Below are 16,568 nucleotides of genomic sequence, written 5' to 3' on the forward strand. Positions count from 1 at the left end.
AAAATATAGTTAACCATGACCAGAAAATGTTTAACGCTATGCGCCAGCCATCGTTAATACTGTGGATCAAAATTGTGTACCCAGGTGAACAGTGAGTGCACTCACCAAATAGTTGTAACCTAGTTAATTACTCGAGGTAAGCCTAACAGGTTGACTACACTGCAAAATATATTTAGACATACATGTTATTCAATCCTCTCTTTCATATCATCTGAGATCCCCAAAGATTGGAAAGCTGCAGCAGTCAGGGGAGACACCCTGGACCCAAACTGTTACAGACCTATATCCATCCTGCCCTGCCTATCTAAAGTCTTCGAAAGCCAAGTCAACAAACAGGTCACTGACCATCTCGAATCCCACCGTACCTTCTCCGTGGTGCAATCTGGTTTCCGAGCCGGTCACGGGTGCACCTCAGCCACGCTCAAGGTACTAAACGATATCATAACCGCCATCGATAAAAGACGGTACTGTGCAGCCGTCTTCATCGACCTTGCCAAGGCTTTCAACTCTGTCAATCACCATATTCTTATCGGCAGACTCAGTAGCCTCAGTTTTTCTGATGACTACCTTGCCTGGTTCACCAACTACTTTGCAGACAGAGTTCAGTGTGTCAAATCGGAGGGCATGCTGTCCGGTCCTCTGGCAGTCTCTATGGGGGTGCCACAGGGTTCAATTCTCGGGCCAACTCTTTTCTCTGTATATATCAATGATGTTGCTCTTGCTGCGGGCGATTCCCTGATCCACCTCTACGCAGACGACACCATTCTGTATACTTCCAGCCCGTCCTTGGACACTGTGCTATCTAACCTCCAAACAAGCTTCAATGCCATACAACACTCCTTCCGTGGCCTCCAACTGCACTTAAACGCTAGTAAAACCAAATGCATGCTTTTCAACCGTTCGCTGCCTGCACCCGCACGCCCGACAAGCATCACCACCCTGGATGGTTCCGACCTTGAATATGTGGACATCTATAAGTACCTAGGTGTCTTGCTAGACTGTAAACTCTCCTTCCAGACTCATATCAAACATCTCCAATCGAAAATCAAATCTAGAGACGGCTTTCTATTCCGCAACAAAGCCTCCTTCACTCATGCCGCCAAACTTACCTTAGTAAAACTGACTATCCTACCGATCCTCGACTTCGGCGATGTCATCTACAAAATAGCTTCCAACACTCTACTCAGCAAACTGGATGCAGTTTATCACAGTGCCATCCGTTTTGTCACTAAAGCACCTTATACCACCCACCACTGCGACCTGTATGCTCTAGTCGGCCGGCTCGCTACATATTCGTCGCCAGACCCACTGGCTCCAGGTCATCTACAAGTCCATGCTAGGTAAAGCTCCGCCTTATCTCAGTTCACTGGTCACGATGGCAACACCCACCCGTAGCACGCGCTCCAGCAGGTGTATCTCACTGATCATCCCTAAAGCCAACACCTCATTTGGCCGCCTTTCATTCCAGTTCTCTGCTGCCTGTGACTGGAACGAATTGCAAAAATCTCTGAAGTTGGAGACTTTTATCTCCCTCACCAACTTCAAACATCTGCTATCTGAGCAGCTAACCGATCGCTGCAGCTGTACATAGTCTATCGGTAAATGGCCCACCCAATTTTACCTACCTCATCCCGATACTGTATTTCATTTATTTACTTTTCTGCTCTTTTGCACACCAATATCTCTACCTGTACATGACCATCTGACCATTTATCACTCCAGTGTTAATCTTCAAAACTGTAATTATTCGCCTACCTCCTCATGCCTTTTGCACACAATATATATAGACTCTCTTTTTTTTCTACTGTGTTATTGACTTGTTAATTGTTTACTCCATGTGTAACTCTGTTGTCTGTTCACACTGCTATGCCTTATCTTGGCCAGGTCGCAGTTGCAAATGAGAACGTGTTCTCAACTAGCCTACCTGGTTAAATAAAGGTGAAATAAATAAAATAATAAATAAAAAATTGCACCCACACTGCACGTGCGCGCCAATGAGCGTCTGCGTTGCCAATGGCTAAAATAGAAGTCAGTTCTATTTCTAACCCAGATCGCGCTGCAAGTCCTACCTCTCCCATCTCCTCATTGGTTTATAGAAGCAGGTACCCACGTGCCATCTCCTCATTGGTTATACCCACGTGGGTGACTGAAAGACGAACGAGGTCAGTGGCAGTAATGCACCTAATTTATGAAAGTTGCCAATTGCAATATAAAGTCAAGAGAAGAAAAAGCCTGGAAGGAGGAGAGATGACTAGAAACGATTCGGTTGACTGTTTTATGTGTGGATTAATTGGCGGAGTAGAGGACCTTGTGCATTTCAGGTAAAATAACAACTCAATGTTTATATCCCAGGACAAATTAGTTAGCAAAAGCAAGCTAGCTAAATAGGACAAACTAGCTAGCAAGTGCAAGCTAGCAAAATTGCCATAAATGTTTAATGCTTTTTGACCTGTCCCCAAAATAATATAATTGGTTCAGAGTTTGTTTTGATATTTTAACCTGCATGTCGTGATCGCGTTTGGTTTGGGGGGACAAAATGCATTTATGCACGATGGCGCACGCGCCACCGGTTTGGGTTCCGTGTATGATTTTAACGTGGGCATGTCTCTTTGCCAACAATTGCGAAGCAGGCATTGTGACGTAGAACAATAGGTTGGGAATAGAATCCTCGGAAGGCCAGTTGGTGCCACGGTGCTCAATAGAACTAACAGGAGCTGGCAGGGTGAAAAATGCCCTAAAATAAGTGCTGTTTTTTCAACTACGGCAAACAGTTGGGACAGATAGTAATATTATGAAACTGGGCTCCACGGCGGGGTGGATGCAATGAACTAGTTATCAGAAAAAAGTGTTTTTAAAAATGTTGTGTCCAGCCTACTGATATGCCTCTGTACTCTTCTAATTTTTCATAGTGGAACCATCCACTCCCAAGGAGAACACAAAGTAATAAAAAATCCCCATACGTAACTTCACGCAATTTTATCATGTCAAGTAAGTATTAATCATGGACGGATGGGATACGGTGATACCATCCGACCTCCGAAGATCCATATGTGTGTTCCCAAACGTAAGCCATGTTTTGCTTTTGTGTTAAGTCGCCGCTCTGAGGTAATTTGCTAGTGTTGCCGGAAGTTGTGAAACTGAAACAAAAACACAATTGCTTTAGAATGGAACTAGGTAAAGTGGGCGGTCTTTAGCTAAATGACCCTAAACAGTTTCCCATGCATTGTCAACGAGGTTTGTAAACCAACCCGGATGTAATATAAAATTCTGGCCACAAGTTGACTCAGTGGCGCTTCTCCATGCAGGACATGGGAGGGGGAGGGATGCACATTCTGTAAACAGGAATAGGTGCGTCACCGGTCACTGAGCTAAAGTTAGCTAGTTAGTCACAGAAATGTACGTTCAGTCTTAATTGTTTCAGTCCGATTTGACTTCTTACGATGTCAGCATGGCTCAACATAGTTTTTCATTTTTGACCTTGACATTGTTGCTGGATAGATACTTTCATAGCTATCATGCTGGCGCTGCTAGCTAGCTAATGCCAACGGCGCTAGCTAACGAAGGTTACATATGAAACCACAGTTATGTGAGCTAAACTCAGCAAAAAAAGAAACGTTCTCTCACTATCAACTGCATTTATTTTCAGCAAAACTTAACATGTGTAAATATTTGTATGAACATAACAGACATAAACTGAAAAAAGTTCCACAGACATGTGACTAACAGAAATGGAGTAATGTGTCCCTGAACAAAGGGTGGGGGAATCAAAAGTAAGTCAGTATCTGGTGTGGCCACCAGCTGCATTAAGTACTGCAGTGCATCTCCTCATGGACTGCACCAGATTTGCCAGTTCTTGCTGTGAGATGTTACCCCACTCTTCCACCAAGGCACTTGCAAGTTCCCAGACATTTCTGGGGGGTATGGCCCTAGCCCTCACCCTCCGATCCAACAGGTCCCAGACATGCTCAATGGGATTGAGATCCGGGCTCTTCGCTGGCCATGGCAGAACACTGACATTTCTATCTTGCAGGAAATCACGCACAGAACGAGCAGTATGGCTGGTGGCATTGTCATGCTGGAGGGTCATGTCAGGATGAGCTTGCAGGAAGGGTACCACATGAGCGAGGAGGATGTCTCCCCTGTAATGAACTGCGTTGAGATTGCAGGCAATGACAAAAAGCTCAGTCAGATGATGCTGTGACGCACGCCCCAGATCATGACGGACCCTCCACCTCCAATTCGATCCCGCTGCAGAGTACAGGCCTCGGTGTAACGCTCATTCCTTCGATGATGAACGCAAATAAGACCATCACCCCTGGTGAGACAAAGCCGTGACTCGTCAGTGAAGAGCACTTTTTGACAGTCCTGTCTGGTCCAGCGATGGTGGGTTTGTGCCCATAGGCAACGTTGTTGCCGGTGATGTCTGGCGAGGACCTGCCTTACAAAAGGCCTACAAGCCCTCAGCCCAGCCTCTCTCAGCCCAGCCTCTCTCAGCCCAGCCTCTCTCAGCGTAGCCTCTCTCAGCGTAGCCTCTCTCAGCGTAGCCTCTCTCAGCCTATTGCGGACAGTCTGAGCACTGATGAAGGGATTGTGCGTTCCTGGTGTAACTCGGGCAGTTGTTGCCATCCTGTACCCGTCCCGCAGGTGTGATGTTCAGATGTTCGGATCCTGTGCAGGTGTTGTTACACGTGGTCTGCCACTGCGAGGACGATCGGCTGTCCATCCGGTCTCCCTGTAGCGCTGTCTTAGGCGTCTCACAGTACGGACATTGCAATTTATTGCCCTGGCCACATCTGCAGTCCTCATGCCTCCTTGCAGCATGCCTAAGGCACGTTCACACAGATAAGCAGGGACCCTGGGCATCTTTCTTTTGGTGTTTTTCAGAGTCAGTAGAAAGGCCTCTAGTGTCCTAAGTTTTCATAAGTGTGACCTTAATTGCCTACCGTCTGTAAGCTGTTAGTGTTAACGACCGTTTCACAGGTGCATGTTCATTCATTGTTTATGGGTCATTGAACAAGCATAGGAAACAGTGTTTAAACCCTTCACAATGAATATCTTTTGGATTTTTACAAATTATCTTTGAAAGACAGGGTCATGAAAAAGGGCTGTTTCTTTTTTTGCTGAATTTATATGGATCACTCCAATATATTGGTATCACTCCGTGGCGGAGGGATACATCCGAGGTGACTATTTACAGATTTACTCCTGTGTACACCTGTGTCACGGCTGGTGGTGGTACGCCCCTATATATGGCCGTGACACGTTCTCTACATCATTTTTGAGGCGCCTCTAGCACTATAGAGGATTGGAGTGATCCATATAGCTCACATAACCGTGGTTATATACGTAACCTTTGTTATGTTTCACTATATTGGATCACTCCAATATATTGGTATACACGTACCAGATTAGTTGGTGCTAGAGGGACCTGGCCAGCCTGCGAAGAAGTCCCAGCGCGGGACTGAGACGCAGGGGCTGTCAATGTGGAAGGGGGTCCCGGCACAGTCCCCGGAAGGGGAGGCGACGGCCAGGACAGCTGAACCAAACGCAGAGGGAGGTGCCACATTTACCCAAAAGTACCTAGCAAAGGTGCAAGAGGAAGCCCAGCTGGCCGCAGCACAGATCTCAGCGAGTGGCACTCCCCTCAGTAGAGCCCAGGATGCAGCCACACGTCGTGTTGAATGTGGCACCACAGATCCCAGCACTGTTATGCCAGCCAGGTGGTATGCTGTCATAATCGTGTCCACGATCCAGTCAGAGAGCCTCTGCTTTGATAGCCCAGCCCGTAGGACTTGTTCACCATAGCAGACAAAGAGCTGGTCTGTTTTCACTGCGGTTGTAGCCAGCGCCCTTGCGCTCTGCATGGTGTTCATGTCACCCTGCTGTAGTCCTAACATGGATCATTGGTGCCATTCAGTGGCCAAGCCCACTGACTGAGACAGTGTGGTCTTGGATACCACAGAGTTCCCCCGGCCTGAGACAGCAAGTTCGGTCGCAGGGGAACTTGACAAGATGTCCCAGACAACAGGGAAAGGAGAAGGCTGAACCAAGGTCGCCTGGGCCAGAAAGGGGCCACCAGAAGCAGACAATGCTCTGCCATCCTAGTCCTGTCCAGCACAGCCTGGATCAGAGGAAAAGGGGGGAATGCATAAAGCTCCAGCCCTACTGAGGTTCCACATGCTGAGCCAGAGCATCCAAGCCCAGAGGCCCTGAAGACTCTGACATGGAGTACCACAGGGGGCAGTGTGCATTGTCCAGGGAGAAAACAGGTCCACCCGAGCACTCCCGAACCTTCCCACAGGTGCTGCACCACCTGGGGATGTAGGCTCCAGTCCCAAAGTGGCGGACCCTCCCTCGATAGCATATCCGCTGCCACACTCAGGATGTCAGGTATGTGCGCTGTGCATAGAGACGCTAGACAGCCCTGAGCCCAGAGAAGGAGCTCCCGTGCCATAAGATGGAGGCGGTGGGACTGTAGTCCACCCTGATGGTTGATGTAAGCCACCACTGTGGTGTTGTCTGTTCTCACCAGTACATGTCTTCCTTTCAGATGTGGAAGGAAAGACCCCAGGGCCAGCAGTACAGCTCTAGTGTATTGATGTGCCTGTCTCTCCAAGGGGGTGGCCAACAGCCGCTGACCTGCTCTTGGAGGCGTCTGTGCTGACCAGCTCCTGGCGGCACATCCTCAGCATCTCCAACCCACCTGAGAGAAAGGAGCGACAGCGCCACCTCAACAATGCCTTGAGGCACTGTGCAGTCACCCGCAGCTGGTGATGACGGTGGCGCTTTGGGTGCCGCCGGTGGGAGTTGAACAACCGTTGAAGAGGCCGGAGATGGAGCACGGCCTGACAGCTGCAGCGCTGTCAGGCCGTGGCCGCCGGGACCTAGGGTGTTGTGGGGGACCCTTCGCCTGGGGTCGAGGACCCCTTCCTTCCGTACCACCCAGGGCTTCCGTGGCTACCATGGCCGCTGCCTGGGGGGTGGTGTCTACTTGTTTCGCTACCAGCAAATTACGGGAGGACCACAGTGCTTCCTTCAGGCACGTGAGGGTGGGCCAGAACTTGGTGAAGGCCTTCAATGGAATAGGCCTTCGGCCCACCCCATAGAGCACGAGCTGAGGTGTTAGGTCCTCCCCTGCAGACACGGGGTGATCAGGGGGCCTGCTTCCTTCCACAGGTCCCTGGCAGCTCTGCACTCACAGGGCAGGTGCCTCATCGACTCTTCTTGGCCGCAGCCTGGTTGGGGGCACGCGGATGTCTTCGCCATGCCCCGTGAGTGCATAACGGCCCTGACCGGGAGGATCTCGTGGGCGACCATCCAGGACAGGTCCTGATGCCAATTCAGGAGAGCAGTATGGGCCACGTTACGCCAAACCGTTGTGGGCTCGCCTATAGCAAGCCCGCGTAATGGACACACTGGTTCCCGATCCTGCACAAGAGAGAGAAGAGAGCGGTGTTTAGTTAAAACTGTGACTGCTTCCTTTTCCAGTTGAAAATGTCTTAAACATTTCTGGAGCTGGGCATAGTGAGTGGGGAGCAGGAAAGAGACTGGGGCTCGCAGGTCGACTGGGATCAGCCTCAAGAGTCCTGAGGTAAGATCCCAGCCAGAACCGTGCGAGGGCCTGGGTCTTGTTGTTGACCGGGGAGGTGGCAAGAGTCAGATGTAACGCTGTGTAGCGGCTTCCCAGGAACAAGTAGAGGTCAGGCAAGCCTTTACCCCCCTTGGACCTGGGCCTCTTGACCACCTCCCTCCTCAGCCTCTCCCACTTGCTTCCCCACAGGAAGTAAAAAAGCATCCGCTCCAGGGCTAAAATACTCCTTCGAGGGGGATAAAAACAGAACTGATTAGTAAAAGCACAGGTAAAATCACAGCTTTAACGATTAAAACCTTGCCCTCAAAAGTCAGCTGTCGTAGTCCCCAAAAATCCAGTCTCTGTCTTACTGTCCCCAGGATCCCACTTTAATTTCCGCTCCCTCCTCCCTCCCGGTCAAACTTTACCCCCAATACCCTTATGTCCGTCGGTTTAACCGTCAGTGGTAGTCTGGTCAAGTCTGGGTCTGCCCACGGTCCGAAAAATTGGGCCTCTGTCTTGTCTCTGTTCAGTCTCTCCCCAGAGGCTCGTCTGTACCAGTCAGTCCTGTCCAGGGTCCTGTCGACGGATAAAAGGTCGGTACATAAAATGTTGACGCGTCCATGTAAAAAACGCACTTGGCAGTCATCCCCCCCACTCCCCGGGATACCCACCCCACTGATCCGTTGGTCCCTTCTCAAGACCTGTGCCAGTGGTTCAATACAGGCCACGAACAGAAGAGGAGATAACGGACAGCCCTGATGGACGCCGCAGTGTACTCCCACTGCTTTTGACAGATGCTCATTTACAAGGATTTTGCTGGTAATGTACAGCAGTCCTACCCGTGCTAAGAACCTGTCTGGGAAACCCATTTTTGCAGTACCGGTGCGAGACCCGATCAAAGGCTTTTTCAAAATCTAAATTTAGGACTACAAGCCGCATGTTTCTGTCTCTCGCATAACAGATGGCATCTCGGATCAGTATCAGGCTGTCCGTGATCTTCATTCCGGGAACGGCACAGGTTTGGTCCGGGTGGATCACCTCCCCTAAAACAGAAGACATTCTGAGTGTTAAAACCTTGGTAAAAAGTTGACAATCAAAGTTTAAAAGGGTTATCGGTCTCCAGTTCTTCAGGTCCGTCCTGTCGTTTTTCTTATATAAAAGAGTCACGATCACCACTCTAAAACTGTCAGGTAGTCTGTCAAGATGTTCAAAGTCAGTAAAAACAGTCAGAAGTTCGTCGGCTAAAACATCTGAAAAGGTCAGATAAAACTCCAAAGGGAGGCCATCCTCCCCCGGTGATTTACCCCTCTTAAAATGTTTCAGTCCTTGGTCGATTTCTGTCTTGTTATGTAAAAAGGTCCCCCATTGTTTCCTCACACACATCCTTTACTCCAAACAGTACCCCATAAAAATCCTCGAGCACTTCCTTTATTCCTTTTGTATCTGTTTTTAAAAGCCCATCTTTATTTTTTAACCCTATCATTGTTCTACCTTTACTAACTATTTTCTTTAAAAAGTACCTAGTGCACTTCTCCCCCTCTTCTAATTCCCTTTCCTTACTTCTTAAAATAACCCTCTTGCTTCTCTGTTCTGCTAAAAGTGCCATTTCCTTTCTTACTACTTTAATTTCATGGTTAAAATCAAGGCCCTGTTGGCATAGGTTAAAATACCTTTCCAGTCGCTTTTGCAGTCCCACCATGCGTCTATCTTTTTCTCAGCTTTTTTTCTTTCCTATCTCTCTAAAGAAGTTCATCGTCCTTCCCTTCACCATTTCCCACCACTGTGCTCGTATGTCAAAGAAGTCCTGTAGCGTCTGCCACTGGCTGAACTGCTCCCTGTACTGACTAACTACTCTATCATCTTCTAAAAGGGAGCAGTTCAATTTCCAGGGCCCTCTTCCCACAGTCACACCCAAAGTTAGTGAAAGGGTGCACGTCAGCATTACGTGATCTGAGAAGAAAGCAGGGGTTATTCTAGCATCAGTTGGGGGACAGTCCCGGGTAAACAAATAGTCAATGAGAGAGGCTCTGGTGCCGTCACCACTGGTTCAGGAGTAGCCCTCCTCTCTTGGATGCAGGGTTGTACAGTCAGTCAGTTTAAATTCCCTGCACAACCCTTGCAATAAACACTTGACCTATCTACCTTAAAATCCTCTCCTGTCTGCTCTACTTAAAACACAGTTCAAATCCCCACCCACCACTAGAGGATCCCTCCTTAGCATGTGGGACTGCAGGTCTTCTAAAAGTGCGCACCGGTCATGTTTGTCATTAAAACCATAAACATTTAGCACATTAAAATCCCTCCCCATGAAAGTGCAATTGGCTAGAAGAGCATGCCCACCTACCACCACCTGTGGGTTCTTGATTAAAATGGCAACACCGTCATTCTTGTTAAAATTGGAACCACTCCAAATGGAGGGCCCGTGCTGCCACTTATCCTCCCATTTGCTGTAAGAGGATAAAAAGGGTAGACCACACTCCTGTAATAAAAACACATTGAGTTAAACCTTTCTAAAAAGGATAAAACTGACTGTACTCTCATTGCTGTTTTTACGCTCCTCACGTTTATAGTGGTGAATTTAAAAGCCATAAAAGGGGTGAGTAAAAACAGTGCTAAAAGAAAGGGCATTTGAACAGTTAAAAGGGGGTTACTTTTCTGGTAATTTCTCTCTCTCCCTCTGGGGTAAAGGGGGTTGGAAGGGAGAGGAGGTTAAAACTGGACGTAAAAAGGAAACTTAATTGGGGGAGTTGGAGGGGAAGGTCCTAGGTTCTTCCTCCCCCTGGGAGCTCTCCCATTCCACCTTTTCTTTTTTCTCATCACCCTGTTCGGGGTCGGAGAGCTCCTTAGCATTTCTTTTTCGTGGGGGGAGGTGTTCCTCCAGAATCTCCCGTATCTCCTGACACCGTCTCCATGGTGCTTTCCGACACCGTCCCTATAATGTCTGACCCACTTGGGGAGCTCTCGCTAAAAATCTCTCCAGAGCCGTCTTTCTCGGCCCTCTCTCTTTCAGAGGTCACATTAGTCTGGGGCATGGAGGGTTGGGGGGGGGGGGTTGTCCTCTCCTCCCACTTCTTCCACCACTGCACTTTCCGCGCCCTCCACTACAGCCACCACCGGCTCCACAACCACCTCCTCGGCAACTGCCGTTCCAACCACCTGGCACACGAAAGCCCGGTCCGCAGCCACACACTCCCTCCTTCCAGCCCTGGCCTTATTGACCCAGGAGGAAGGGAAGCCGAGGATGAGGTGAGACCACTCGCCACAGACGTGCAGTCCTCGTAGCGGTGGCCCACCTCCTGGCACTTCATGCAGACAACCTCCAGGTCCCTGTTCAGATCCCATCGGTATCCTTCACCTGGACCAGGGGTCCCTTCACGTTGCAGTACCTGCCCAGCCATACTGCAACGTCCTCCGGCTGTCCGGTTTCATTGTACATATGGATAATAACGATTTTAATGCTATTATCCGTCGGCTTGGTCACCTCAAACATTGCTGTGAGGGACCCCTGGGTGTTCAGGGCGTTCTGGAGTTTCCCCCAGAACTCCTCCAGGAAGCTGGCATTGGCAAAACTGACATCGAAGCCTTTCCCATAGGCGAGGGCTAAGATGCAGTTTACCTGCGCGGGATGGAAACCGACTTCTTTTTGGAGGAATTTTCTGGAGAAATCCAATCAGGATAACTCTTGTTTTTCCTCCCTTCTCCTTTAAGAGGAGGCGCAATGCATGGTGCCTCCTCATGCCAGCCTGTGCTGCTGACATGATGGAAGCCCACTCCCTTTAAACCCAACACCAGTGAAAAGGGGGGGGGTGGAACAACCGAGGGAGCTAGCAGGCTCAGCTAGGCTAGCTAAACAGGGCCTACCAGCACCACGGGGCACACAACAAACTATCTTGCACAGCACCAAGCTAATCTTATTAACAAAGGGAAGGGACACAAGGAGGGGAATTTTTTAAATATTTTTTTCCACACAAAAACCACACAAACTAAAAAAAGGCTAGGAAGCTAGCAGGCCACACCAGCAGGCCAGCCTAAGCTTACCAGCTAACAGGCCCACAAGCAAAGAGGCCTCACAACAAAAACAAACAAAGCACACAAACCAAAAAGGGGGGACAAACTAGGGGGTAAGATGAACAAACAAAATAATTGAGGTAAGAGGGAAATAAGGGGATAACAAAAGGGGACACACTGACCAACAACACCTGCCAAACTTGGGGGCCGAGAAAGCTAGCAAGCCTCACCAGCAGACCAGGCTAGGCTAACCAGCTAGCAGGCCGGCCAGCAAAAGTCCCCCAGTTGACAACGCAAAACAACAAGGAACTGAGACAAAAGGCAATTTGGGGGATAAACTAAAGGTACAAGGTGGATGGGGACAAGGGGAGCAAAGGAAATACAGTCAACCAAACAAACAAACAAAGCCTGCCACACCTAAAGGGCCAGGAGGCTAGCAGGCCAAGCTAAAGCTAGCAGGCCAACAAGCCAGAAAGCCACTCCAGCTAGCAGACAATTCAAAACAGTAGGAGAGAGGGGGGATACAAGGGGAGGAGAGATGCAAAACAGGACAAACAAAGGAAAAACAAAATTAATATAAATAAGTAAAGAAAAAGACCAGAGGGCCTTTAAACTCACCCTAGGGGGTGCACCAGCACCTGTAGTCCACCACCAGAACCACCACCTAACCCAGGACAAAGATAAACAATGGTGAAACAATACAACAACAATAATAACAATAATGATTTTCAACAAAAATAAAAAGCACAATTTTCCCGGGCGCCCTCCGGCCTGCGATCACTTCTCCGATCAAGTGCAGCACTGTCAAAGTAGCTACACTTGATCTGAGCCAAAAGGCCGAGAAGCAACAGCAGTCCTCTGCTGTGGTATTTAATTTACCGGCTGTACCAGTTCCCACTACACTGGCCGTGGATGGAGAAACTTTTGAGGATTCCCAGATGGATACAGGTTATTCAGAATTATATTACATATGCTCACTCACACCAACAGATGTGAACACAGACATGTTGTTGAGCTGATTACTTACTGTCACTTTGTGCATCTCTCTTTCAGATCTGCCATGCACTCCACCATTGCCCGACAGCCTCACACAGAAGTGCATACCCTGGGCCTGGCAAGACTGACAAAGCAGAGATGGGTGGTTGACAAGGAAAAATAAAACACAACATGCACACACACTCTCCGTTCCATTTTATATTAGGATTGGAGATATCTACGACTACATATCCATTATCAATATCTACATAATTACTCTAAATATCTATCCAATAAAAGTGTGACTGTTAATATTGTATAAGACTATTGTGTAAATGTTCTGTGTCGAAAAACAGGCCTCACTCTAAGAGAAAACACACATTAGACCCAATGTAAATACATTGTTTATTTTATGTATGTTCCATTTTATTTGGGGATTGTGTGCAATAAAGTACATTCACAGTTAAAGCAACAGTTTGGTTTATTAGATACTTCTCTGATTAAAATGAATGACCAAAAGGAAGTCGGCAGACCTGCAACTCTCTGGGAGTATGTGCAGGTTTTTGTCATCTGGAGCTGAAACAGGGCCTCAACAGCACTCACATGTGAACAGGGTTCCCAGAAGTGGCAGGCTAATGTTTATTGCCCTGCAAAAAATATATATTTTTTATGTACCAAAGCCATTCCCTGGCTACCCATCCACATCTTTTGTTCTCCACAATGAATGTATGTAGCGATTAAAATTCAGGGTGAGTCATCAGGCAACCAAGGCCAAAGAATGGAGAGAGAGATGACCTGGAAGGAGTTCCAGACCTCAGCTTTTTATGAAGCAGAAAAGCAGAGATGGGTGGCTAACAATAAAAAATAAAATATATACACTCTCTCACACACACACACACGAGTATGTAAATATGTCAATATATTGTAACTACTTGTTTTTATATGTATGCTCCGTTTTATTTTAGGATTGGAGATATTTAGGCCTAGAGATTGTGTTATCCATTTCCCACAACGAACATGTGCAGTTGCGCTTACTCACAGTTGGTGGAGAGGTCATGGTTAGGAGAGATGGTGGCTGACAAGGAAAAAGAAAATACAACATGCACACACACTCCCTTGGAGTTTGTCATCTGGAGCTGAAAAATAGAGAGATGGGAAGGGAGGAAGAGTGTAGTTTAAAGGTTCATCATCAATAACTGACAATTCTATAATGAATACATATTAGAATAATAATACATAGTGACAAATAGTTGCTGTTTTGTGATTGTTTAGCGTTTTATTTACTTAACAGTAAGTGCCCCAAGGAGGGATCGAACAGTGTTTCAAAAGCAGCAGAAAAGGTCAAATAAGTTTACAAACATTGGTTGTGGTGGGAAAATAAATATAGTCAGTTACAACTGTTATGGCTTAACAGATCACAAAAAAATATACATTTTTACCTGGCTAAAAGAGCAAAGAAACTCAAAAGGGGTGATTATATTAATTAACAACAATTGTAATACGATTGTGCCAACTGTGCTAAACGATCCTCAAGGAAAATGGATCATTTTAAATATACTATTGGACCAAAAACATATCTGGCTAATTAACCTGTATGGGCCAAATAATAATGACTTCTTCGTAAATATACAGTGCATTCGGAAAGTATTAAGACCCCTTCCCTTTTTCCACATTTTGTTACGTTGCAGCCTTATTCTAAAATATATTTAAAAACATATATTATCATCAATCCACACACAATACCTCACAATGACAAAGCGAAAACAGGTTTTTAGCTTTTTTTCCTAATGTATAAAATATTAAAAACAGAAATTCCTTATTTATATACGTTTTCAGACCCTTTGCTATGAGACTTGAAATTGAGCTTACGTGCATCCTGTTTCCATTGATCATCATTGAGATGTTTCTACAACTTGATTGGAGTTCACCTGTGGTAAATTCATTTGATTGGACATGATTTGGAAAGGCACACACCTGTCTATTTAAGGTCCCGCAGTTGACAGTGCACGTCAGAGCAAAAACCAAGCCATGAGGTCGAAGGATTTGTTTGTTGAGCTCCAAGACAGAATTGTGTCCAGGCACAGATCTGGGGAAGGGTACCAAAACATTTCTGCAGCATTGAAGGTCCCCAACAACACAGTGGCCTCCATCATTCTTAAATGGAAGATGTTTGGAACTACCAAGACTCTTCCTAGAGCTGGCCGCCCGGCCAATTTGAGCAATCGGGGGGAAAAGGGCCTTGGTCAGGGAGGTGACAAAGAACCTGATGGTCACTCTGACAGAGCTCTAGAGTTCCTCTGTGGAGATGGGAGAACCTTCCAGAAGGACATCCTTCTCTGCAGCATTCCACCAATCAGGCCTTTATGGTAGAGTGGCCAGACGGAAGCCATTCCTCAGTAAAAGGCACATGACAGCCCGCTTGGAGTTGCCAAAAGGTACCTCAAGACTCTCAGACCATGAGAAACAAGATTCTCTGGTCTGATGAAACTAAGATTGAACTCTTTGGCCTGAATGCCAAGTGTCACATCTGGAGGAAACCTGGCACCATCCCTACGGTGAAGCATGGTGGTGGCAGCATCATGCTGTGGGGAAGTTTTTCAGGGGCAAGGACTGGGAGACTAGTGAAGATCGAGGCAAAGATGAACGGAGCAAAGTACAGAGATCCTTGATGAAAACCTGCTCCAGAGCGCTCAGGACCTCAGACTGTGGCGAAGGTTCACCTTCCAACAGGACAAGGACCCTAAGCACACAGCCAAGACAATGCAGGAGGGGCTTCGGGACAAGTCCTTGAGTGGCCCAGCCAGAGCCTGGACTTGAACCCGATCGAACATCTCTGGAGAGACCTGAAAATAGCTGTGCAGCAACACTCACCATCCAACCTGACAGAGCTTTAGAGGATTTGCAGAGAATGGGATAAACTCCCCTAATACAGGTGTGCCAAGCTTGTTTAACTGCGACACAATGTACAGGAAATTGTGTATGGTTCAATATGTTCGTACAATTTGAAAAACAGAATGGATTTAAACTGATTGCCCTGATTGCTTCAAAATTAGCAGCATCTGGGTGTGTTAACTCTGGATTTGGAAACTAGAAGTGTTCATTGCTGCAACAATGAGCAGTAAATTGTGTACAGACAAAACATTGTTGATCTAATTCTTTGTATCATAACTTGTATATAACAGAACGCTATTTGTGCACATGTCCCACAAATGTCGCTCTAATTATTCATTTACAACGTGTTCAGGATAGGACCTCTATTCTGAAGCGTCCAAAAAAAATCGTAACCCGGAAGTACTTCGTTATTCCTGCTCGCTTCTCAGCGGTCCTTTTGTTGAGGGCTGGGTGCTATCCAGTTGAAGGTGAAACAAATTGAAATATAACTCGGTGAAATCTAAACCGGTATGAAAAGTCGATAATTAAAGCGTTTTGTTCAAATATTCTTCGGGGAAATCCATTAAAGTTTCCCCCCCAACTTCAACTATTGAGGCATTATCTGGCGCAAGGTTAGCGGGCTAACATTAGCTGATTAAACTAGCACACCTAGTTAACAAGCCTGCTACATTTTTTTAAATATTATTTTAAACGGAAAAATTATCACAGGAATATTATGGCAGAAGCCGATAAATTAAACATCGACTCCATCATACAGCGACTTCTGGAAGGTAAGAACAACTCTTTTTCCCCACTTTTTTTTGTGGTGAACTAGCAACTTCACAGGCTAGCTAGCATCAACGACTAAAGCTCACCGTATGCTTCCCAGTCGAAACAGGTCGCGCATATATTATGACGACATTTTGTGACGTTTTTGTTATTTTTGGTGTAAGCGATTTTTTTATTTTTCGTCTGATCGAGCAAATTATTTATATTGTAACGACCCTTGGTTTATAAGCGCGGATATCGACTGCCGCTTGAGCATGCTTTTGGGGCACAGTCGATAGCGCGCTGGACTTTGGGCAAGAAGGTTGAGGGTTCGAGGCCTGCTCCCTGCCTGTTTCGTTACAATGCAATAGAA

The 16,568-nt window shown here is 47.0% G+C and overlaps 1 protein-coding gene and 1 long non-coding RNA gene across 9 annotated transcripts in view; one reads left to right on the top strand and one right to left on the bottom strand.

The window, feature by feature from the left end:
* LOC118364058 (uncharacterized) overlaps positions 1-16,568 on the bottom strand; it is a 20,341-nt gene continuing 3,773 nt past the window's right edge. The window contains exons 1-6 of one of the 8 annotated variants that reach the window (XR_008086289.1): positions 14,426-15,690; positions 13,596-13,692; positions 12,609-13,203; positions 12,200-12,245; positions 9,918-10,052; positions 4-7,428 (exon numbers count right to left, since the gene is read on the bottom strand). This is a non-coding gene — a long non-coding RNA (uncharacterized LOC118364058). Of the gene's footprint in view, positions 10,053-12,199; positions 13,204-13,595; positions 13,693-14,425; positions 15,691-16,568 lie in introns of those variants that run through there. The other 7 variants (XR_008086288.1, XR_008086284.1, XR_008086291.1 and 4 more) reach the window with 7 other exon arrangements.
* Positions 15,836-16,568, top strand: part of ppp1cab (protein phosphatase 1, catalytic subunit, alpha isozyme b) — a 19,005-nt gene continuing 18,272 nt past the window's right edge. Inside the window, exon 1 of the mRNA XM_035745296.1 lies at positions 15,836-16,218. Coding sequence (XP_035601189.1) covers positions 16,164-16,218 — 55 coding nt within the window. The 5' untranslated portion in view covers positions 15,836-16,163. The remainder of the gene's footprint in view (positions 16,219-16,568) is intronic.

The sequence above is a fragment of the Oncorhynchus keta genome, chromosome 3 (assembly GCF_023373465.1).
Source record: "Oncorhynchus keta strain PuntledgeMale-10-30-2019 chromosome 3, Oket_V2, whole genome shotgun sequence".
NCBI lineage: Eukaryota > Metazoa > Chordata > Actinopteri > Salmoniformes > Salmonidae > Oncorhynchus > Oncorhynchus keta.